General features: G+C 45.5%; 1 protein-coding gene across 5 annotated transcripts in view; it reads right to left on the bottom strand.

The window, feature by feature from the left end:
• RNF216 (ring finger protein 216) overlaps window positions 1-23,842 on the bottom strand; it is a 173,358-nt gene that overhangs the window by 10,496 nt on the left and 139,020 nt on the right. For all 5 annotated transcript variants that reach the window (XM_081257478.1, XM_081257479.1, XM_081257480.1 and 2 more), the window contains 2 exons: window positions 22,458-22,555; window positions 10,344-10,566 (listed from right to left, as the gene is read on the bottom strand). In XM_081257478.1, coding sequence (XP_081113604.1) covers window positions 10,344-10,566; window positions 22,458-22,555 — 321 coding nt within the window. The remainder of the gene's footprint in view (window positions 1-10,343; window positions 10,567-22,457; window positions 22,556-23,842) is intronic.

Here is a 23,842-nt window from a genome sequence, read left to right as displayed (position 1 = left end):
CTATCGCTCCTGACCTGGGCGCTGTTCCAGGCCATCTCCAGATGTCCTTGCCTTGTTGACATGTTTTCTCATGAGGCTACCAAGTTACTTGTATACCTTGGAGTCCCATGGAATTTTCTCCTTCTTCCACAAAAAGCCAGGGTTTTTTTTTTTTTTTGCGGTACGCAGGCCTCTCACTGTTGTGGCCTCTCCCGTTGCAGAGCACAGGCTCCGGACGCGCAGGCTCAGGGGCCATGGCTCACGGGCCCAGCCGCTCCGCGGCATGTGGGATCCTCCCGGACCGGGGAACGAACCCGTGTCCCCTGCATCGGCAGGCGGACTCTCAACCACTGCGCCACCAGGGAAGCCCAAAGCCAGGGTTTTGATTCTCACACACATTAAAGCAATCTTGGGAAAAAGTTAAACAAAACACAAATAAAAAGGTAATTCCGGGCTTCCCTGGTGGAGCACTGGTTGAGAATCTGCCTGCTAATGCAGGGGACACGGGTTCGAGCCCTGGTCTGGGAGGATCCCACATGCCGCGGAGCAACTAGGCCCGTGAGCCACAACTACTGAGCCTGCGTGTCTGGAGCCTGTGCTCCGCAACAAGAGAGGCCACGATAATGAGAGGCCTGTGCACCGCGATGAAGAGTGGCCCCTGCTTGCCACAACTAGAGAAAGCCCTTGCACAGAAACAAAGACCCAACACAGCAAAAATAAATAAATTAATTAATGAACTCCTACCCCCAACATCTTAAAAAAAAAAAAAAAAAGATAATTCCTGGGACTTCCCTGGTGGCGTAGTGGTTAAGAATCTGCCTGCCAATGCAGGGGACACGGGTTTGAGCCCCGGTCTGGGAAGATCTCACATGCCACGAAGCAACTAAGCCCGTGCACCACAACTACTGAGCCTGTGCTCTACAGCCTGCGAGCCACAACTACTGAAGCCCGCACGCCTAGAACCGTGCTCCGCAACAAGAGAAGCCACCGCAATGAGAAGCCCGCGCATTGCAACGAAGAGTAGCCCCCGTTCGCCGCAACTAGAGAAAGCTCACGGGCAGCAACGAAGACCCAAAGCAGCCAAAAATAAAAAAATTAAAAAAAAAACAAAGAAAAAAGAAAGGTATTCCTCACCAGAGATAACTCCTAGGAAGATTTTGGCCTAATTCCCATTGGTTGTTTTTGTATCCACATCTCATTTTCAAAATCCCTGAGGTTCCCTTCTAGAAGGCCACACTCTGCACACTCAGGTCCCACTTCCCTGTGTGTACTGCGCTTGTTCACACACGCCTGCTCTCCAAGTGTCTCTCCCAGCCCCAAGGGGCTGGCAGGATTCTACCCACGAGGCAACAGGCTCTGACAAGGCAGTTATGTGTTGAAGGTCACCAAGTAGATGATGAAGAGTGAAATCAGAACCAGGGCAGGGCCAGGCTGCTTCTTCTGGGCTTCCAGTCCCCAGGGGAGCCTGGGCAGCTCTGGACTCTGCAGGCAATCAGAGGCCAAAGGCCTTGGGATCAAGCTATTAGGGGCCCCTCTGACTGCTCTGACCCCAACAAAGTTGGAGGCTAAACCGAGCCCATTTGAGACCTGAGCTCCCCTTCACACCCTGCCTGCCTTGGTCAGTGGTTAACTGTGGGAGGAACAGACAACTCTGTCCGGACTCCCTGCACTGGACACCTCGACAGGCCCTAGTGAATGTCCACCAAGGGCAACATGCCCGCCCCAGCATTCCTCTCCTTGGCCTTTGGCTCAGGGTTTAAGATGGACCCAGTAGGCTTTTTCTGCCCTCTTTCTGGCCCCTCCTCATCTTGGTGAAAACCTTTAAACAGATCCACAGAATATGCATATAAGCAAGTCTCAGACTGAGCATAAGGTAACTGTGGGAGGAACTGTGGGAGTAGAAGTGAACCCCACGGCACTTTCCATCACTATGCACAGCCACTCTGGGAGGGGAACCCACAGACCACCACTGAATGTAATGAGAACTGGGATGGGAACACGTGCAGCACCCACAGTGGGCCAGTGCACCCCAAATGCAGTGCTGAGGACAAAGGATCACAGCAGAGTGACATGGAGTCTCGCCGCCCAGCAGATCTGGAGGAATGCTTTATATAAAGAAATGAGGCGTTGCATCTTAACAGTGAGAGGATTTTATTTCCTTTCCCTGAATTCCTCTGAGCTCAGCAAGATACAGAAATGCTGGCCTAACAGAGAAGACTCTGACACGCTTGCTTCACATGGAGGTGGGTAGGGAGTGAGGCAAGGCAAGAGCATGAGGGGGATGGCAGGGGCCCGGCTTCTCCAAAACACCGACTCAGCACGCCAGCTGCCGGCAGGAAGTGAGGGAGAATTCACCAGAGAGATTTTAATGAAGAGAAACAACCCCAAACCCCAACTCCTTAAAACGTGTCCCTCAACAATGAAGCCCCACAGCTCTGCCCATGGAGCAGGGTCTGGATGGGAGAAAAAGAAAGAAGAGAAACTGCAAGTGGTTAAAGGGAAAAAGAGAAGGTTTCCACCAATCAGATATTGACAACAATCGCCAGCCACAGGCTGAAGGTTCCTAAAATAAATGTTTGAGTACTTAGCACACGGCTTGTTCTTGCGAGGCTTTTAAACATCCTTTTGAGCCCGTTTTCTTCAACATTTCTGGACACCAGAGCTGCCAGCCTGCTTGCCTGCTGCCAGCCTCCGGTGACCATGAAGGGAGGGTGGTGACTTTTCTTCTCCATTTAACTTTTCCTCCCCGTAAAAAGGTGACAGAATTGCAAGTCAACCGCTGCTTCCCTCCTGTAATTTTGGGGGTGGGGCTGGGGCTGGGATCCAGGTCATGTATGGCCACAGCTGTTGTTAATAAACTTGCAATGATTTCATAAAAGGCTTCCAAAGAGCTGAGGATTTAGTTTCAAATTATTCCCAGATTGGCTGCAGATTGCCGAGCAACACCAGACCCTAACCCCCCAGCGCCAGCTGTCCCCCTGCAACAGGAAATTGGGGGGAGGAGGGTGCGGCACGGCCTGGAGTGGCACATGCTGTGCAGCTGGGGTCTGGAATGGCCGGGGAGGGGGGAGGGGGTGCGGTGGAGGTCTGGACAATGTGCTGGGGAGGAGCAAAGACTGGACGGCTCTCTGCTGGCTTCTGCAACTATCTCCTCGGGTCACGGAGGCCTGGAACGCAAACACCTTTCTGTCTAGAGCTCCCCCCAGGGACCTGAAGGCAGCATGGGGTGTGGCCATGTTGTGACTCCTGTCAGGGTCAAGCACTCAGCCTGGGGCCTGCTGGCATCTGCTGAACATGACACATGCCAACATGCCATGTTTACCGGACTGAGCCATCCTGTGGCCCTCCTTGGTACAATCCTCTAGTGACATCTAAACCCGACTGGGGACACTGTCAAGGCCCCTTTCTACCATCTGCAGCTTGCTCAATGGGGAAGGGTCCAGCGAGGACCTATCCCTTGACGGAGGCCTGCTTGACTCACTGGGTGCAGGGACCCTGCGGGCAGCTATCAGCAAGCTCCCGTACTTGTGACCTCTTGCTCCAGAGAGTGGAGACTTGGGGAGTGGAAGGAGCTAACAGCTGGCTGAAGACCTGGATTTGCACCCTGGTTCTACCAAGTGACCTGAATCTTGTTTTCTTCATCTGCAGAATGTGAAAGTGGTCCCGTCTCCATGTTGTAACAGAAAGAATGGTGTTTAAAACAGTGACTTGAAATAAAATGCTAAGGCCAACTGTGGAAGTTAAGTGATGGGGCAACATGGGCGTTCACTTTACCATCTTCTTCACAGAAGGTAAATTTTGAAAGTTAAGGAAAAAAACCTGGAACTGAAAATTAGTTACCGAGCTAAACGCTGGAATACCTTTCTGAAGATACTCCCTAAAATGATCTCCACCTTTTCCTCCTCAACCCTGTCTGAAATACTTTTATTTCCTCTTCCTTTCCCAGGCCACTCAAACAAGGGTCTCAAAGGTGCCCAGTGCCCTCCGTGCCCGTGACCCATCAGGAAGACAGACACTGGTCCAGGCTGGGTGGTGCTGGAGCCAACTAAGGGGAGAAAGCAGAAAGCAGCTTTGTTTAAGATGCTGAGAGAACAGAAGACCTGAGATCAACACATGCCACGTTTTTTTTTTTTTTAATTTGGCATGCAGGATCTTAGTTACCAGACCAGGGATTGAACCTGCACCCTCAGCAGTGAAAGCGCAGAGCTCTAACCACTGGACCACCATGGAATTCCCCATGCCACCTTTTACTGACCACAATCTTCTGCAAGTTTCTTCATTTATAAAACTGGGATGATACATTGGCCTTAGAGGACTGTCAAAGAATTAAATATATTAACACATATTAATGTCAGGTTCAATCCACTGCAGGCTTGAGAAAAATAAATAATTCTCTTAACCAAATGGCTAGACGATAATGGTGCCAAATTGTAAACTGGCTGTTAAAGCCCTAGGGTTTTATTTGAACTGAACATGCTTCAAATTCTTATATTAAAAAACAAAGAAGTTGTAGAAAACAATTCTGTGCAGTTTCTGGTAGCCAAAACCCAAGATAAATACCGACTTTGTTTTGTATTAAAGAGAAAATGCTCTGTGAATTTTGCCCCACTTCTGGAATCCGGACTGCCAGATGATTGCTCTGAACATGGCTTCTAACAGTTAAGATGTAACTTGTTAACCCCCTTAAGTTACCACTCACGGACAAGAAAAAAGTAAGCACATATGGGTCCAGTAAAGTCCCGGGGTAACCATTCACCCACTGCAAAATAATGTTTGTTCATTTATGTGTTGTGATTTGGCTGTGCATTCTGACCCCTAAGCTAGAAAACTGTGGTTTGTTGTGACTGGTTTTCTTTTTTCCTTCTTAAAAAGACATCTTGTTTTTACAAGACTCTTGGTTGAATGTTTTGAGCTTATTTCTGACAACTAACAGATAACTGACAGCTTTCTAATATGCAGTTAGTTCAGTTCCCAAGCAATCTCTAGTCATTAAGGATGAAAACTCAACTTCTCTCCAAACCACGAAGGGATAACTCTCTCATGGACAAATGAGAGATTCTTCCTGGCCTTGCCGGTTAATTAAGCCAGAGAAAAGGCTGGATGACAGGGCATGCTTTGTTTCCCTGAACTTCTGAATGGCTTTGTGTTCCCAGAAGCCCCAACAGATGCTGGGTTGGAATTCAATCGGTCTCCTGGTGAGAATCAAGGAAACGGGGCTGATCCCGGTTTTGATGGGAACGGGACAAATGGAACAAAATCTCTGGCTGTGGCTACCAGAGGAAATCGGAGGGATTTGTATTTGCCTGACCTTCCTTTCGAACTTTATTTTGAGCAAATACAGAACCTTTCTCAGGGTAGAAGACGACAATTCAACATGAAAATGAGGGGCAGTTGCATGCTATGGCACCCAAACAAGGTAACAGAACACGAGATACGTTTATAATCAATTCCACGTGTGGGAAGAAAAGGGCGGTGGCAGGAGAAGAACAAGAGAGAGCAGAAAGGAAAACGGGGCTGCGGAGAAACCAGACTGCCTGCCGCACACCCTGCCGCACATGGTAACTCCCACGCTGCTCTCTGCTTCTAGAGAGGAAAGCAGCCTGAGGAATGCTTCTTAGGAGCCCGCTGAAGAAATAGACCCTATTTCTTCACCAAGTTCCTAGAGATGCTCAGGCCCCCAGTTTGCTCGCTGGATGGGACTGAGGAACCGAGTCAGTGGAACTGCCAGGGCCTGGGAAGTTTTGTCACAAAATACAGCGTGGGTTACCCTGGAAAGCACTTCCCACTGTGGGCCACACCTCCCTCCACTCAACCAGCAACAGAAGGATGACGGTTTATTCCAAAGTCGCCCCTTTCTTTCAATTATTTCCTCAGTGGTAGGAGGGCAGGCTTGCTAAGGGTCTTACTGGGTCACGGAGCTGTGGAATAAGAGCAATTCCTGGGTCCCTCAGCCCAGTTCTCCACCCAGGAGGAGACTGTTCCTGACATGCAGATACCGGGTTTTCACAGAGGACTCAGTGCTTTACAAAACTGTGGGGAGTTCTGAGGATTAGGATTAGGCCACCAGCCTGGTCTGCTGTGGCTTTCAACAGGGGCCAGCCTGTTACCCTGACACCTTTTCTTATCAGGCATATTGGAGGTGTTCTATATGAAGGATAAAGATTGGTGGCTAACAAGACTTTTATCTTTGACTTGAAAAGTTCTAGCTAGAACAGTGTTTTAGATTTGGATTAATGGTCAATCTTTAAAAACTGGGAGATTTCACATTAAAGTACAGATTTCCAACCTCTCTGGAAAATCTGAAGCCATGGTAACTGAGCACAGTCCCATCTGGCAACAAACTATGGGGGCTTAGGCCAAGTCACTCGTGTACTCAGGGCCTGCAACAGCTCCCAGCACACTCAGTGAGACCCACGGCCTGCTTCTGTGCCCACCTCTCTCACCTTCCTCCCCTCGTTCACCACCTGCAAGCCACACCAGCCTTCTTTCTGTTCCACGAATAGGCCGAATCTGTTTTATTTCTTTGGCCTGCCTTGCTCCTCCTCTGCATGCAGGTTTCGCTGTAAATGCTGCCTCTCAGAGAGGCCTGCTGAGATGACTCCCCCCTCCGGCTCCTGTCATTCTCCACTGCATCATTCTTACTGTTCCTACACAGTACCAACCACATGAAGGATCTCTGTTTTAAACTTAATAGACTGGAAACTCCAAGAAAACTAGTCCTGGCAACACTGAATAGTTACAAAGAATGGATGAATCTATCATTTCTCCAGTGATTTGAATGAAATTTTGGTCACACATTAAATTCTTATGGGACTGTTCCTGGTCTCTACCTTGTCCCCTTGATTTATCTGTCTATTCTTGCATTAGCCTACGTGATTTTTTTTTTTTTTTTTGGTGGTACGTGGGCCTCTCACTGTTGTGGCCTCTCCAGTTGCGGAGCACAGGCTCCGGATGCGCGGGCTCAGCAGCCATGGCTCACGGGCATAGCCGCTCCGCGGCATGTGGGATCTTCCCGGACCGGGGCACGAACCTGTGTCCGCTGCATCGGCAGGCGGACTCTCAACCACTGTGCCACCAGGGAAGCCCAACTCTACATGATGTTGATTTGTGCAGCTTCACAGTAAAAATTAGTCTCACTTTCAAAATTACAGGTAATCTTTCAAGAAAAAAAAAAGAAATCTGACTGAATTTAAAAGGGAATTGCAGTAAACTTGTAGATTACTTTGGACATAAGTAATCTCTCTGTAATACCAAGTCTCCCCTTTGAGGGACAAGGTGCTTCTCCACTATACAGGTCATCCTCACTTGCCCCAGTGAAAGCTGACTCGTCAGTGGCTATCCCCAGGCCTCCACGGGCTATGGTGCAGCTTCCTTGCTAGCTCCAAGTTGGCAGGGTATCTATCCACTGTTATGTGCAATCGTTTTTTGGTAGAACAAGTCTTCTCACACACTACATTGCCATCCTTACAGAGCAACTTACAACTAATAGTAATACTATCAAACTTAAAATTATTGGGACTTCCCTGGTGGCGCAGTGGTTAAGAATCTGTCTGCCAATGCAGGGGACACGGGTTTGGGCCCTGGTCCAGAAGATCCCACACGCCGCGGAGCAACTAAGCCCGTGCGCCACAACTACTGAGCCTGTGCTCTAGAGCCTTCAACTCACAACTACTGAGCCCGCATGCCAAGAGCCCGTGCTCCACAACAAGAGAAGCCACCGCAATGAGAAGCCTGTGTACCGCAACAAAGAGTAGCCCCTGCTTGCTGCATCTAGAGATAGCTTGCACGCAGCAACGAAGACCCAACACAGCCAATAAATAAATAAATAAGTAAACAAATGAAATTTATCGTTATTATATACATAAAAAAAAGAACAAAGCATATTTCTCCACATGTTCAAGTCTCTTCATGTCCTTCAATACGGTTTTATAGTTTTCTTCATACTTCTTGTTAAAGTTCATTTCCTGGGTATTTCATGATTTATATAGCTACTGTGAATGGCGTTCTGTATATTTATTTTGTATCTAGCCATCTTTCACTGCTTCTGATGCCTTTTCAGTTGATTATTTTGTCTTTTCTCAGGTTTAAAACAGTAGGTTTGCCTTTTTTTTCTTTTTTTTGGGGGGGCTGTGTTGGGTCTTCGTTGCTGCGCGCGCGCTTTTTCTCTAGCTGGGTGAGTGGGGGCTACTCTTCATTGCAGTGTGCGGGCTTCTCATTGCGGTGACTTTTCTTGTTGTGAAGCATGGGATCTAGGCGCGTGGGCTTCAGCAGTTGCAGCGCGTGGGCTCAGCAGCTGCAGCTCATGGGCTCTAGAGTGCAGGCTCAGTAGTTGTGGCACATGGGCTTAGCTGCTCCGTGGCATGTGGGATCTTCCCAGACCAGGGATAGAATCTGTGTCTCCTGCACTGGCAGGAGGATTCTTAACCACTGCACCACCAGGGAAGTCCTGCTTTCCTTCTTTACATATAAAAGTGCTTAGAACTTTTTATTGGGCACACAGTGGGTGTCCAATAAGCATTAGTGATTATCTTCTCCAATATCTATATTTTTCATCTTATTCTCTCAGCTAACTGCATTGGATAGCACAAATAATGATGATAGTCTTATATATGACTTTTGGGGAATGCTTCTATGTATTTCACTATTAAATACATGCTAATGACTGTTTTGAAATATGGGGCTTATAAAACATATTAAGTATCCTTCTAATACTACTGTTAAAGCTTAAATCAAGAATGGATACAGTCATCCCTAGATATCCACAGGGGATTGGTTCCAGGACCCCCATGGACACCAAAACCAGTGTTGCTCAAGTCCCTTATATAAAATGGTGTAGGATTTGCATATAACCTATGCACATCCTCCCGTATACTTTAAATAATCTCTAGATTACTTATAATACCTAATACAATGTAAATGCTATATAAATAGTTGCTGGTGTGTGGCAAATTCAAGTTTTGCTTTTTGGAACTTTCTGGAAATTTTTTTCCCTGAATATTTTCAATACATGGTTGGTTGAATCCACAGATGTAGATAGAACCTGCAGATACAGAGGGCTGACTCTATTTGTCTTTTTTTGTTTGTATTTTGTTTTGTATTTATTTATTTTTCACACACACTATTTTATTTCTACAAGAGATAAACTGACACCAAGCACTGTAAATGGATGACCACAACAAAAGCAACAATGATTGCAATTACCAAACATGAAACACACTCGTACTATGTCATAATACTGACATTCAGTCCAGTAATCCTCCACTGTAACAGCTCCTTTACTTTGCAGTGAAAATTGAGTTATAGGGGCTTCCCTGGTGGCGCAGTGGTTGAGAGTCCACCTGCCGATGCAGGGGACACAGGTTCGTGCCCTGGTCTGGGAAGATCCCACATGCCGCGGAGCGGCTGGGCCTGTGAGCCATGGCCACTGAGCCTGTGCAACTGGAGCCTGTGCTCCTCAACGGGAGAGGCCACAGCAGTGTGAGGCCCGTGTACCACAAAAAAAAAAAAAAAAAAAAAAAAATTGATTTATATATTTTTTGCCTCTGAGTCCTTGTGGGATTTTTTTTTTTTTTTTTTTTTTTTTTTTCTTTTTGCGGTATGCGGGCCTCTCACCGTTGTGGCCTCTCCCATTGCGGAGCACAGGCTCCGGACGCGCAGGCCCAGCGGCCATGGCTCACGGGCCCAGCCGCTCCGCGGCATATGGGATCCTCCCAGACCGGGGCACGAACCCGTATCCCCTGCATCGGCAGGCGGACTCTCAACCACCGCGCCACCAGGGAGGCCCAGGATTTTTTTTATTCCAACAGAAAGTCACAAAAATTATAATCATCCTCATCAGTGTATTTGTCTTTACCATCTAAAGATATCATATGGTAAATCATATTAATAGGGTTCTTAATACTGAACCATCCTTGCACATCTGGAACAATCTCACTTGGTCATGGTTTCTATTTGCTGATATTTTATTTAGAGAATTTTAAACCTATATTCATAAGTGAGATAAATTTGCAGATTTCTTTTTCAGGGTTACCTCTGAGAGGTTTTGGTATCAGCATTATGATGGCTTTATACAAATATATGTAAAACATTCCTTACACTTTTCTATCCTCGGAAGTATTTCAAATGGCATAGAAAAATTTTATTCCCTAAAGGATTAAAAGAATTTGCTCATAAACTGTTGCAGAATGCTGCTTTCTGAGGAGTAGCTTTTTAGCTACTTTCTCAATTTTTGTGTGTAGTTATCTATGCAGTTCCCTATCTTTTCAGGATTCAAAATGTGTTATTTATGTATAAAATCTTTTTGTCATATTACATTATAGATACTTTTTCCCTACAAAGCAACATGTAGCCATGCATTCACTTACAGTGGGGTCGGTCCAGAGGGAGCATCTTGAACACTCCTGGCAAGGGGCTCCTGGGGAGCGAGGATGCTGGCAGAAGTGGTCATATCCATTGATAGATACTCGACAGAGGTAGCACATTTGGGCACCGCAGCGGCAAGACATGCGGTTGCAGCCTTCTGATTTGATGAGGCCAGTTCCACACTTATGGCATTTCCTAATGCGGGCTGCAGTCATCTTTTCTTCACTAAAAAAAAGAAAACAGGATTGGAGATAGCACGGAAGATGAAAAAGAAAGAAAAATATGGCCCTTAAAGTCTTTCTTTCTTTCCACAGATAATGATTGCTTGGCTCTTTTGGTGACATTCGAAGGGTGAAAAGAGCCTATGTTTTGGGCTTCCCTGGTGGTGCAGTGGTTGGGAATCCGCCTGCCAATGTAGGGGACATGAGTTTGAGCCCTGGTCCAGGAAGATCCCACATGCTGCGGAGTAGCTAGGCCCGTGCGCAACAACAACTGAGCCTGTACTCTACAGCCCGCGAGCCACAACTACTGAGCCTGCATGCTGCAACTACTGAAGCTCGTGCGCCTGCAGCCCATGCTCCGTAATGAGAAAGGCCACTGCGGTGAGAGGCCTACGCACTGCAATGCAGGGTGGCCCCCAGTTGCCGCAACTAGAGAGAGCCCTTGCGCAGCAACAAAGACCCAACTCAGTCAAACAAACAAACAAACAAACAAACAAAAAAAGGAGCCTATGTTTTGGAGTCTCAGAACTGGCTTCAGTTTTTCAGTTGTATGACCTTGGGTAAATTATTTAACTGCCTCAAGACCCAGTTTCCTCATTTTTAAACTGGGAGAACCCAACTTTCTCATAGTGTTTTTTAAAATTAATTAATTAATTAATTAATTAATTAATTTTAGCATCTCATAGTGTTCTGAGGATTACAGATAAGATACAGAGCACCCTGTGGGGCAAGTGCCTGGCACCTAGTATTTAGAAAATGATTATTCTATTTGTTATAGGAGTCCCTATAGGCTTAAAATGGAGAGAAAAAACTCAGTGTCTTCCTAAACAATGTTTTTTACATACACAAAGCTGGATAATGGAGAGCCAGTAAACCTTAGTTACATACACACCTTAGATTTTTAAATACATACTTGACATAGGGCTGGGGTAGACACAGCTGGGGGTGATCCAATAGTCACCTCATGACTTCTTTCTGTTGGCAGAGCTCACTCCTATGACAAACTGGCATGTTGGAATACTACCTTCCCAGACTCCCTTGCAGCTAGGGGATGGGCACACATATGACTCAATCCTGGCCAATGGGAAGCTTGTAGGGAGGCAACTTGTTTCCAGAAGCACTTTTTACTGATATCTAGAGTCAAAATGACAGGTCTTGGCTTGTTTTCAAGAGCTGGCACTGCTGAATTAGTTACTTCTAATGGTGCTGTTCATAACTCTGAAATAACACTTGCCACCTTTGCCTATAATTGCTTATGTGTGTCTTCCTCTGCTGTGTTGAGTTCCTTAAAGTATAAGGCAGAGGCTATGATGCCTGTACCCAGCTGGCATGAAGAAGTATCATCTTGATGGGAAGGAGTCAAAAGGTATTCCTGCTGAGACCAAGAAGAGCATGAATGACCCCAAGAATGGATAGCCTTGAAGGACTCATCCCATTGCTCGAGAACTTCTCTCCTTTCCGAGTACAAACACAGTGTGTAACCAGGTAATTGCTTCAATGTAAAGAATGTAATAGTGTGGGGATGAGTTCTGATCTGCACTCTCCCTCCTAGAGCTGAAAGAATGCAGCCTTCTTCCTTCCACTGCTCCCAGTTTTTCTGCTAATAAGTAAGAGTAGCCAGATGAGCCTGTGGTCAGGCAAGTGTTTTTTCTTCTTTTTTAAATATACATTTAGGACTTCCCTGGTGGCACAGCGGTTAAGAATCCGCCTGCCAACACAGGGGACAAGGGTTCGAGCCCTGGTCTGGGAAGATTCCACATGCCGCAGAGCAACTAAGTCCGTGCGCCACAACTACTGAGCCTGTGCTCTAGAGCCCGCGAGCCACAACTACTGAGCCTGTGAGCCACAACTACGAAGCCCATGTGCCTAGAGCCCGTGCTCTGCAACTAGAGAAGCCATTGCAATGAGAAGCCCATGCACCGCAATGAAGAGCAACCCCTGCTCGCCGCAACTAGAGAAAGCCCGCCCACAGTAACGAAAACTCAACACAGCCAAAATAAAAAATATTAAAAAAAATTATATACATAAAAAATACATTTATTTATTTATTTTTGGCTGCGTCGGGTCTTTGTTGCTGCGCACGGGCTTTCTCCAGTTGCAGTGCACGGGCTTCTCATTGCAGTGGCTTCTCTTGTTGTGGAGCACGGGCTCTAGGCACGTGGGCTTCAGTAGTTGTGGCATGTGGGCTCAGTAGTTGTGGCTCACGGGCTCTAGAGCGCAGGCTTAGTAGTTGTGGTGCGCAGGCTTAGCTGCTCCATGGCATGTGGGATCTTCCCGAACCAGGGCTTGAACCCATATCCCCTGCATTGGCAGGCAAATTCTTAACCACTGCGACACCAGGGAAGTCCAGGCAAGTGGTTTTAATTATTGATATTTAGAAGACTGTTGTAGAATGCTCCTCAGAAGCCAGATCATGTGTTTAAAAATAGAAAAATACATTAGGAAATTGGCTGCTATTCATTTCATTTAGGTCTGTTTTGAATGGCCCAAAATGAAGGCAGGCAGAACTTTGGCTTGAAAAGAATTTAAACCCAGTTCAAGTTACGGAAGAACAAATGAGTTCTAAGTTTTGCTGAACAGGAAACAAGGTCAAGGAGACAAAGTTTTAAAAAAGTAAATATATTATTGTCAACAATGTACACATGTCCATGATTTCAGTTAACTCAGCAACTGTGAAGACAGTTCTCAATGTTCCATGTTAAGACTCACAAGGTTCTGGGACTTCCCTGGTGGTCCAGTGGGTAAGACTCCATGCTCCCAATGCAGGGGGCCCAGGTTCAATCCCTGGTCGGGGAACTAGATTCCCCCATGCATGCCACAACTACGAGTTCGCATGCTGCAACTAAGAGTTCGCATGTCGCAACTAAGAGTCTCCATGCCACAACTAAGAGTCCTTGTGTTGCAACTAAGAAGCCCACATGCCACAACTGAAGATACTGTATGCCACAACTAAACGTGCCACAACGAAGATCCCATGTGCCACAACTGAGACCTGGTGCAGCCAAAATAAATAAATAAATAAATATTCAAAATTATTATTATTTTAAAATAAAGTTCTTGTCTTTTATTTTATTTTTTATTATTTTATTTATTTATCCCCCTCCCCGCTATGCTTTTTTCAGCTGTACCGGGTCTTAGCTGAGGCATACGGGATCTTTGTTGAGGCATGTGGGATCTTTCATTATGGCGTGTGGTCTCTTCATTGCAGTGCTCAGGCTCCTCTCTAGTTGTGGCGTGTAGGTTCCAGGGTGTGTGGGCTCCAGAGCGTGTGGGCTCTGCAGTTTATGGCTCGCGGGCTCTCTCACTGAGGCGTGTGAGTTCAATAGTTGTGGCGTGCGGGCTTAGTTGCCCTGCAGCATGTGGGACCTTAGTTCCCTGACCAGGGATTGAACTTGCGTCCCCTGCACTGGAAGGCTGATTCTTTACCCCGGACCACCAGGGACGTCCCCAAAATTACTATTAAAAAAACAAACAAACAAGACTCACAAGGTTCTGATGAAAAAGTTTCCAATCTGAAAAGCTGTGACCAAAATACAATTGCAATTTTCTATGGCACAAACTTTCTGTGTACACGCACCCTGGAGACTGAGGTGTGGCTTTAAGCCATTGCACTCTGCCTGGGGCTGGCTCATGTCTTCCCTGGGCAGCTGCTTAGGCTGTAGTGTGGGAGAGGAGTGGCTAAAGAGAACCAAGGTTATATAGTCCTTTCCAGGAAGGGGGTGCATTTGCTTGCTCTGTTCCACCAAGCTGTCAGTCGCCAATGTGAGATAATACTGGGTGTGGTGGGGGAGAAAAGGAACTTCCAAATGGATGGAGAAATATGAAAAACACATACAACTCAGCATGGTTATAATGTTCAAATAGCTACTCAACACTGCAAGGATATCTATTCAAGTCCTTTGTTTCTGCAAAAGAACAGAGCTAGATAGGGTCAGAATGGCCCTGTACCATAAAAGGACTGCTATTATGGGATGTGGTGACCACCTATCCAGTAACGTGAAAGTGCAAAATGGGACTGGGGAGAAATCATAGTTGATTTTTTTGGGAGGAGGGTGATTTGGCAAGTAGATTCTAAACTAGGCAGGAAGCAAACAGCCCTACAGGATGTGATCGTTCGCAGGAAAGGAAGAGAAGCCTGGGCTGCAGCTGTGTGGACTGACCTTGTGTTCAAACAGGAAGGCTCACTACCCTCCTCTGCATAACCAGTCAAGATCCTACGATTCCATGATTATTTGTTCTCACCACTATTTAATTATGCTGGAAACTCCTTTTGGGAGCTGTCCTTATTTCCTGTAGCATACACTATTCAAAATCTTAAATGGCCTTCCTCTGTGAGCATGTGTATGCATTTTTTTGGTGATAATGTGCACATAAAATTTACCATTTTATCTATTTTAAAGTGTACAATTCAGGGACATTTAGTATATTCCCAATGTTGTGCATCCATCACCATCACCTAGTTCCAGAACATCTTCATCATCCCCAAAGGAAACTCTCTGTACCTATTAAGCACTCACTCTCCTCAATCCCATTTCCTCTGCAATCGCTCATCTGCTTTCTGTCTCTAATGGTTTTGTCTATTCTGTACATAGGCGAATATCCATATGCCTATGAATACTTTATATAAATGGAACCATACAAGATGCGGCCTTTGGAAGCTGGTTTCTCTCACTTAGCCTCTTCTGAAGGCTCATCCACAGTGTAGCTAGATATCTTCATTCCCTTTCCACGGCTGAATAATATTCCACTCTATGGGTATACTACACTCTGTTTACCATTCATCAGTTGGTGGACATTTGGGTTGTTTCCTCCGTTTGGCTATTGTAAACAGTGCTTCTAACGAACATTCTTGTACAAGTTTTGCTGGAATACCTGCCCCATCTTATACCACTTATTATGCTGTATCTTATGATTTAGCAATAAACTGCTTATGATTCCCTGTGTGTACCTTGTTGTCTCTTACTACTGACAGCTGGCAACTGGGGATTCCTTGGCTCTCTGGTCCATGGCTTCAGAGCTATATGGTGGCGAAAAGAAGTGGAAGCCCCTTGAGCACCCTCTGCCTACAAAAAGTGATACCAGATTCCTGTGAGCATCTTTTTTTTTTTTAATTTTTTTGTGGTATGCGGGCCTCTCACTGTTGTGGTCTTTCCCGCTGCGGAGCACAGGCTCCGGATGCGCAGGCTCAGCGGCCATGGCTCACGGGCCCAGCTGCTCCGCGGCATGTGGGATCTTCCCGGACCGGGGCACGAACCCGCGTCTCCTGCATCGGCAGGCAGACTCTCAACCACTGTGCCACCAGGGAAGCCCCTTGTGAGCATCTCTGAGAGTGGCACCAGCACCAAAGACTTCAAAGATGCAGGGGTGCTGATTCTCAATGAATCTCCTTTTACTTCTCTGTCTGGACTGTACAGAGGAATGGGTCTTGGAGAACACTGCATTACTATAAGCCTAATCAGGTGCTGACTCTAATTGCAGTTGCTGTTCCAGATGTCATTTCTTACCAGAGCAAATAAACATAACCTCTGGCAACTGATATGCAGCCAATGATCTGGAAAATGCTTTTATTTTCTGAGCAATAAGCCGAGAACACCAGAAGCAGTTGGCAAGGACCTTGATCATCTGTCAACCAACAGACAATCCACTGGACCACTATTCTAATGACATGCAAATAGAACCCAGTGAACAGGAAGTAGCAGGTACTTTACGATACATTAATATGGTGTATGTATGCCAGAAGGTGGGAGATAGATCTCTTGAAAATACAGAGATCTCTAATCTCTATGAATCTCTGGTGGTCTGGAGGTCATGTGTGTATATATCAGGCTATTCCTTCCAAAGCTACACACACATTGCTGTTATCTTGTATCCCCTACCGCAAAGAAAGAAGTCAGACATTTGGGAGGTCTTTCTGGATTTTGTAATTAACATATATCACATCTGGATACATGGTTCTGATCCATTTACTGCTGATACAAAAGCCCAGGGTTAAGTAGGGTCTAAACCAAGAGAAGCCTTCCAACTGCTATTGGACCCAGTGGTGTTCCAAGTATCTATGGCAGACCAACATGCTGAACAGAGCTGGTAGCGGGAACTGACAGGAAAGTCAGAAAGGGGGCTGTGCTTCAAAAAGTAACCAACTCTGGGAATTCCCTGGTGGTCCAAAGGTTAGGACATGGCACTTTCACTGTGGGGGTCCGGGTTCGATCCCTGGTTGGGGAACTAAGATCCTGAAATCTGTACAGTGTGGCCAAAAAAAAAAAAAGTGACCGAGTCTTCTCCTTCTGAGAAACATCTCTGGGTCTGTGACCGAGTCTTGGAGTAGTCTAAATGCCTGATCAAGAACCAGTTTATAGAGGTGGGCAATACTCCATCACCAACTGCAAGTAGAGTACATATGACCAGGCCTGAGCAGGCCCTGAATGCAAGAAGTTGTCTGTTTATGTGCTTTGTCACATTTATAAATCAGGGCTTCCTGCTTAAAAAAGAAAACAACAACAACAAAGAGCTAATACTTATTATAGACTTACCACATGGCAAGAACCATTCTGGGGATTTTAATCTTCATAACAACCCTATAAGTAGATATGATTATGCTCTATACTTTACAGATAAGGAAATTTAGGCACAGAAAGATTAAAAAATTTGCCTAAGGTTCCTAACTACAGCTATCCAGGGTGAGCACTCAATAAATCTGTACTGACTTCATGAATGAGACATCCTTCTTTGAGGCAAAACAAAGGCTCAAACAGCAACAACAGAAATCATCCGTTCCTCCCAACTCAAACTAGATATGACACGTCCACAATAACAAGAACAGATTTTGGGGGAGCTGGCTCGTAAACTGGCTGAAAGACAATTCCAAATGAGAAGTTTAAAGTGTTTTAGGCAATAGCACAACTGCTAGAATACTGCCAGACAAGAGGATGACTTTGAAAAAAGAACATTTTTTGACATGTTCATCACTCAAGGCCATGCCACTGGTCAGGGTGGTGGTCACTCTAAAATATAAAGGCTGGCTGACAGGGGTAAGTCTGGATGTGAGGAAGCAATACCAGATTTTTCTAGTTGGCGTGGTATTTGTGATTACTATGTATGTGGCTGCATTAGTTTTCTTTTGTTTACTGTAACCTTAATCACATCTGCAAAGCCCTTTGCCACGTGAGATTAAAAACAAAACAAAACAAACCACAGGTTCTGGGGATTAGGGCATGCATTATCTTTGGAGGCCATTTTCTCTTCTCTAACATAGTCTGCCGTCTGGCTTCCAAAGACTGATAACCATCCCACATGCAAACTATAGTCACCTCATCCCAAGGACCCCAAAGATCTCATCCAGTGTAACATCAACTCAAATTTCATCATCTAAATTAGGTATAGATGAGACTCTGGGTATGATCCACTATGGGACACACTTCCTCTCCATTTGTGGGCCTGGGAAACTGAAGAAACAAATTATCTGCTCCTAAAATACAATGATGGGACAGGCCTAGGACAGCAGTTACAGATATTCTGGTTCAAAGGGGGAGAAAATGGAAGGAAAAAAGGAGTCACCATTCCTAAAAAATTTAGAAATCCAGCTGGGCAAACTCCCTTATATTTCAGCTCTGAGAACAATCCTCTGTGGCTCATAGCTCTGCTCATGGCTTGAAGAGGAATAATCCTTCCTTTTTCAAGAAAGGTAGCATATGTTTGCAGCTGAGTAGTTTTTAATCAGCCTGTTTGCTGCTTATAGAATTTTGGGGGTCTGACAGACTTCTTTCATTTTGTACTGTCTCTTTCAGTCCAACCTGGCAGTGTTTCTACTGATATAAAATTCTCAAGAACCTTGTGGGTCTCCCATGTATGTCACAGGGATTCATTCCATTAAGACATGAAGCTCAGGGGCTTCCCTGGTGGCATAGTGGTTAAGAATCTGCCTGCCAATGCAGGGGACACAGGTTCGATCCCTGGTCCGGGAAGATTCCACATGCTGTGGCGCAACTAAGCCCGTGCGCCACAACTACTGAGCCTGCACTCTTGAGCCCACAAGCCACAACAACTGAGGCCCGCGTGTCTAGAGCCCGTGCTCCACAACAAGAAGCCAATGCAGTAAGAAGCCCGTGCACTGCAACGAAGAGTAGCTCCTGCTCGCTGCAACTAGAGAAAGCCCGTGCACAGCAACGAAGACCCAACGCAGCCAATAATAAATAAATAAATAAATAAATAAATAAATAAATGTATTATTAAAAAAAAAAAAGACATGAAGCTCATTCACAGATATTTCCTTGATAATCCCACCTCTATTTTTGGCTTCTGCTTAGATGGCTGAGGGATAATGCCTGAGTTTCCTAGAGGCTCCCTGGTTACACTGAGGGGATCTGTGAGTCACTCAGGCTCTTCAAAGAGCCTTTGTGTAGCTGAACACTCTGACATTCTCAATGCAGCCTTGGTTTTTTTCTCTAGAGCATGCTTTTCCTGACAGTCAATCTCTTAATTTTAGGGTCTTTTATCATCTGAAGAGTATGGGATTTTCAGAAACAATCAAGCCTGTTCCTTTAAAAAAAAAAAAAGTTTATTTATTTATTTGTTTGTTTATTTATTTATTTATTATTTTTGGCTGCGTTGGGTCTTCATTGCTGTGTGCAGGCTTTCTCTAGTTGCGGCGAGCAGGGGATACTCTTCGTTGCAATGTGCGGGCTTCCCATTGCAGTGGCTTCTCTTGTTGCAGAGCACGGGTTCCAGGCGTGCGAGCTTCAGTAGCTGTGGCACGCGGGCTCAGCAGTTGTGGCTCGTGGGCTCTAGAGTGCAGGCTCAGTAGTTGTGGTGCACGGGCTTAGTTGCTCCATGGCATGTGGGATCTTCCTGGACCAGGGCTTGAACCCATGCCCCCTGCACCGGCAGGTGGATTCTTTTTTTTTTTTTTTTTTTTTCCCTCAATATGCGGGCCTCTCACTGTTGTGGCCTCTCCTATTGCGGAGCACAGGCTCCAGACGCGCAGGCTCAGCGGCCATGGCTCACGGGCCCAGCCGCTCCGCGGCATGTGGGATCTTCCCGGACCAGGGCACGAACCCATGTCCCGTACATCGGCAGGCGGACTCTCAACCACTGCGCCACCAGGGAAGCCCTGCGGCAGGTGGATTCTTGACCACTGCACCGCCAGAAGTCCCACCTGTTCCTTTTTGTTAACAGCTCTCCTCTCAGTCTATCTCTTTCCACTTGCATTTTCTACTCTTCAATACTGTGCTTGGGGGACTTCCCTGGTGGTCCAGTGGGTAAGACCCCGTGCTCCCAATGCAGGGGCCTGGGTTCAATGCCTGGTTGGGGAACTAGATCCCGCATTCATGCCTCAACTAAGAGTCCGCATGCCGCAAATAAAGATCCTGCATGCCAAAACTAAGACCCAGCACAGCCAAAAAAAAAAAAAAAAAAAAAAAAAAAATACTGTGCTTGGAAACTTCAGTTAAATGTCGTTTCACCATTTACAAGTTCTACTTTCTTCATAACTGCTGGACACAAGTCAGCTAAGCTTTCTGCCATTATATAACAAGGATTCCCTTTCCTCCAGTTTTCAATAACATGTTCTCCATTTCCTTCTGAGTCCTCACCAGCACTGCCTTTCGTGTCCATATTTCTACTAACAGTCTATTCACGGTGATTTAAGTGTTCTCTAAGGTAATTTAGGCTTTGCCCATAATGGTCCTTACTTACTTCTGAGCCCTCAATGGTGGTTTCTAATGTCTGTATTTCTACTAATGGTCTGTTCAAGGCAATCTATGTATTTTTCTATCATGCTTCTCAAAATTCTTCCAGTTTCTACCCATTGCCCAATTCCAAACCCATTTATACATTTTAAGGTATCTGTTACAGCAGCATTCCACTTCTGGTTCCAAAATTTAGTTTCTATTGCTGCTATAACAAATTACCACAAACTTATTAGCTAAATGTAACACAAATTTATTATTTTATAGTTTTGTAGGTCAGAAGTCCAGCACGGATCTCATGGACTAAAATCAAGGTGCTGGTGGGCTGTGTTACCTACTGGAGGTTCTAGGAGACAATCTGTTTGCTGCTCATCTGGAATGTCAGAGGATTCAGTTCTTTGAGGCTGTAGGACTTGAAGTCCCCATTTTCTTGGCAGCTATAAACAGAAGGTTATTCTCTGCCTCTGGAAGCTCTCACATTCCTTGGCTCATGGCCTTCTTCCTCTATCTTCAAAGATAGCAACAGGAGGTAAAATTGTTCTTGTGTCTCTCTTTGTCCATCATTCCATCTTTGTCTGACCAGAGAAAAGCTCACTCTGCTTTTAAGGAGTCATGTGATTAGACTGGATTTACCTGGATAATTCAGGATAATCTTCCCTATTTCAAGTTCCATAACCTGAATCACATTTGGAAAGTCCCTACTGCCATGTAAGGAAATATATCCAAAGGTTTACAGAGATTAGGATATGGGACATCTTTGAGGAACATTATTCTGCCTACCAAACCTGTGGCAAAGAGCAAAGTCACGGAGCCATTTGCCTAGGTTCAAATTCCTGCTACGCCAATTACTACCTGTGTGACCATGTTTACTTGGGCTCCCTGTGTGTCAGTTGTGTCATCTGTATAACGAGGATAATAGTACCTATCTGTGGTGGAGACCTGGAGACTGTTAACTGCCCCAAAAAGCCATTTCCTACTTTATTTTCTTGGTCACAAAACCCACTCCTTACCCTTCAAATTTAAGCTGGACAGAAAATCGGCCAGCTAGAGACTATATATGGTATCTGCCTTGGAGCCAGGTTGTGGCCATATGACTCAGTTTAGGCCAATAGGGTATGAGCAGAAATAATATATATAATTTCTGCTTCACTTAAAACTTAAAAGCTGCCTGCCTGGCAACTTGTCTCTGTCTCTCTCCTTTTCTATGGGCTGGAGTGCAAATGTGGCTGCAACCTAGTCACAATTATGCAGATAAGAACCCCACCTTAGTGAAGCAATGAGATCAAGAAACCTAGGTCTTTGAATGACCTCATGGGACAGATCTGCCCCACCTGCCAGGCAGGGCTGGACTATTATATGAGACAGAAATAGACTTCTGTATTATATAAATCAATGTATTTAATATCTGTAAAGTGCCCACACACATAAGGAGTGCTATACAGTTATGTTCTTCTTACTGACTGCATTATTTTGCATTCTGGAGGTTGTAATTCTACTTAATGTCTCAGGCCACCAGTCTCATACAGAAAACAGATAAGCAACAGTAGTGCAATGTGACTTAATTAAAATGTGTAATAAGGGACTCCCCTGGTGGCGCAGTGGATGAGAATCCGCCTGCCAATGCAGGGGACACATGCTCAATCCCTGGCCCAGGAGGATACTACCTGCCGCGGAGCAACTAAGCCCGTGCGCCACAACTACTGAGCCTGTGCTCTAGAGCCCGTGAACCACAACTACTAAAGCCCACAAGCCACAACTACTGAAGCCCACACACCTAGAGCCCGTGCTCGGTAACAGAAGCCACTGCAATAAGAAGCCTGCGTACCGCAACGAAGAGTAGCCCCTGCTCGCTGCAACTAGAGAAAAGCCTGTGCGCAGCAATGAAGACTCAATGCAGTCAAAAATAAGTTAATTAAAATATGTAATAACAAATTTTATTTAAATAGTAAAGAGAAGAGGAACCGAAAGTTATTGAATTCATATGTGCCAGGCATTTACTATGTTATGTTTGACCCGAGAAATAGTTCTAAGAAGCTGCAGAGATGAGGAAACAGGGGCTCAGGGGTTAGGTCCCTTCCTTGAGATCATTCTAGCCTGGGGTAGCTTGAGAGCTTGTTTTTCCCACAATATTCACTGCCCCCTCTGCCCAAAAGGCAGGTTAATGGGGGAGTTGCAAATCAGTCAATAAGCCCCCCTGAATCATGTTACTCACATAGATGTTCGGTACTTGATGTCATCTTTTTCAGCCAGTTCTTCACAAGTGAGACCGTTGTGCTCCTTCCAGAGTCCCTGACACTTCCTACAGGTCTCCTGGGGATAAAGGAGAGACACAAAGACAGCTCTTGGTGAGTAGACACCATATACGTTTCTGTATAACAATCGGGAATGCGAAACAAGCTTCACTTGGCTTGAATTCTTTCAGAGGATCTGTCTCCCTTTCAGCAGGGATATTTCTAAAGACATCTCTCAATAGAAGATGTAAGAAACATTATAAGAAAGCATGGGGAAAGTTTTCTCTCCTTGGATCAAAAGAAAATGTCGCTCCCATCACCCAAGGTTTATAAGGTTTTCTAAAATGCCAGGAGTCACCTGAAAAAACTACAGAAGATAAATTTATGTGACCTTGGTTTTTTAAAAATAAAATACTGTGAACTGCTTGAGGTCTGGTTCTGCCCAGTGTTCCAGCGTTGGGTCTGGCATAGACCACATGTGTTTAACTGAAGTGAAGAACAGTCTAGATTAGGATCACTAGGGGGTCCTTAAGGGAGACAGTCCCTCAGTCATCCCTCACTCATAAACATGGATTATCATCCTCCATGGCTTAACTTCATTTATAAACATAAATTCAAAAAAATTACTACTTTTTATTCTAGGACTCTTCACAGTTTATAAAATATTTTCACATGTGCCAGAAACCATCTCACATCAATAACAGGAATTTAAAGAAACACTAATCTAATTTAATTTCCATAAATAGAAATCACAACCCTAATAAGTACAATGAAGGAAGAAATGGTGTTGTCAGCTTTGTTTGGCCTGGGGCGACAGTGAAGGCTTGAGGAAGTGGAGCCTGAGATCAGAAAGATGAGTCAAAGAAAGCAAAAGCAGAATAGCATTCCAGACAGAGGAACAGTAAGAGAAAGACTCTGGTAGATGAAACTGGCCGAGTTTGGTTCCTGTAGCTGGACTGCAGGCAGTGAAAAGAGGCCTGGTGAGGCCCACTGGAGCCAGTCCCTGTGAGGCTTTGTAGGATGTGATGACCAGTTTGACCTTTATCCTAAGAGTGGTAGGGAGGCATCAAAAGGTGTCAGGCATGGCAGTAACATGAGCAGGTGTGTGATTTTAAAAGATGATTCTGCGTGGAGAACAGAGTAGAGGGAGAAAAGAGTGGAAGTGTAAGACACTAGGAAGCTATTAAAGTCATTCAAGAGAGAGAATTTGGAGGCCCCGGTCAGGTAGGTGAGGACATGAAGGAAAGTTGACTGATTTAAGAGAAATTTAGGAAGTAAAACTGGCTGGCTTGGTGACGGCCTGGCTCTGGGAATGAGGAGAGGGAGGTATCGCCCTGATGCCTTGGTTTCTGGTTTGTGCAACCCA

Source organism: Mesoplodon bidens (assembly GCF_964165515.1).
Source record: "Mesoplodon bidens genome assembly, chromosome: 15".
Classification (NCBI taxonomy): Eukaryota; Metazoa; Chordata; class Mammalia; order Artiodactyla; family Ziphiidae; genus Mesoplodon; species Mesoplodon bidens.
Note: the sequence above shows the minus strand (reverse complement) of the source record. Positions and strands in the feature narration are given on the sequence as shown.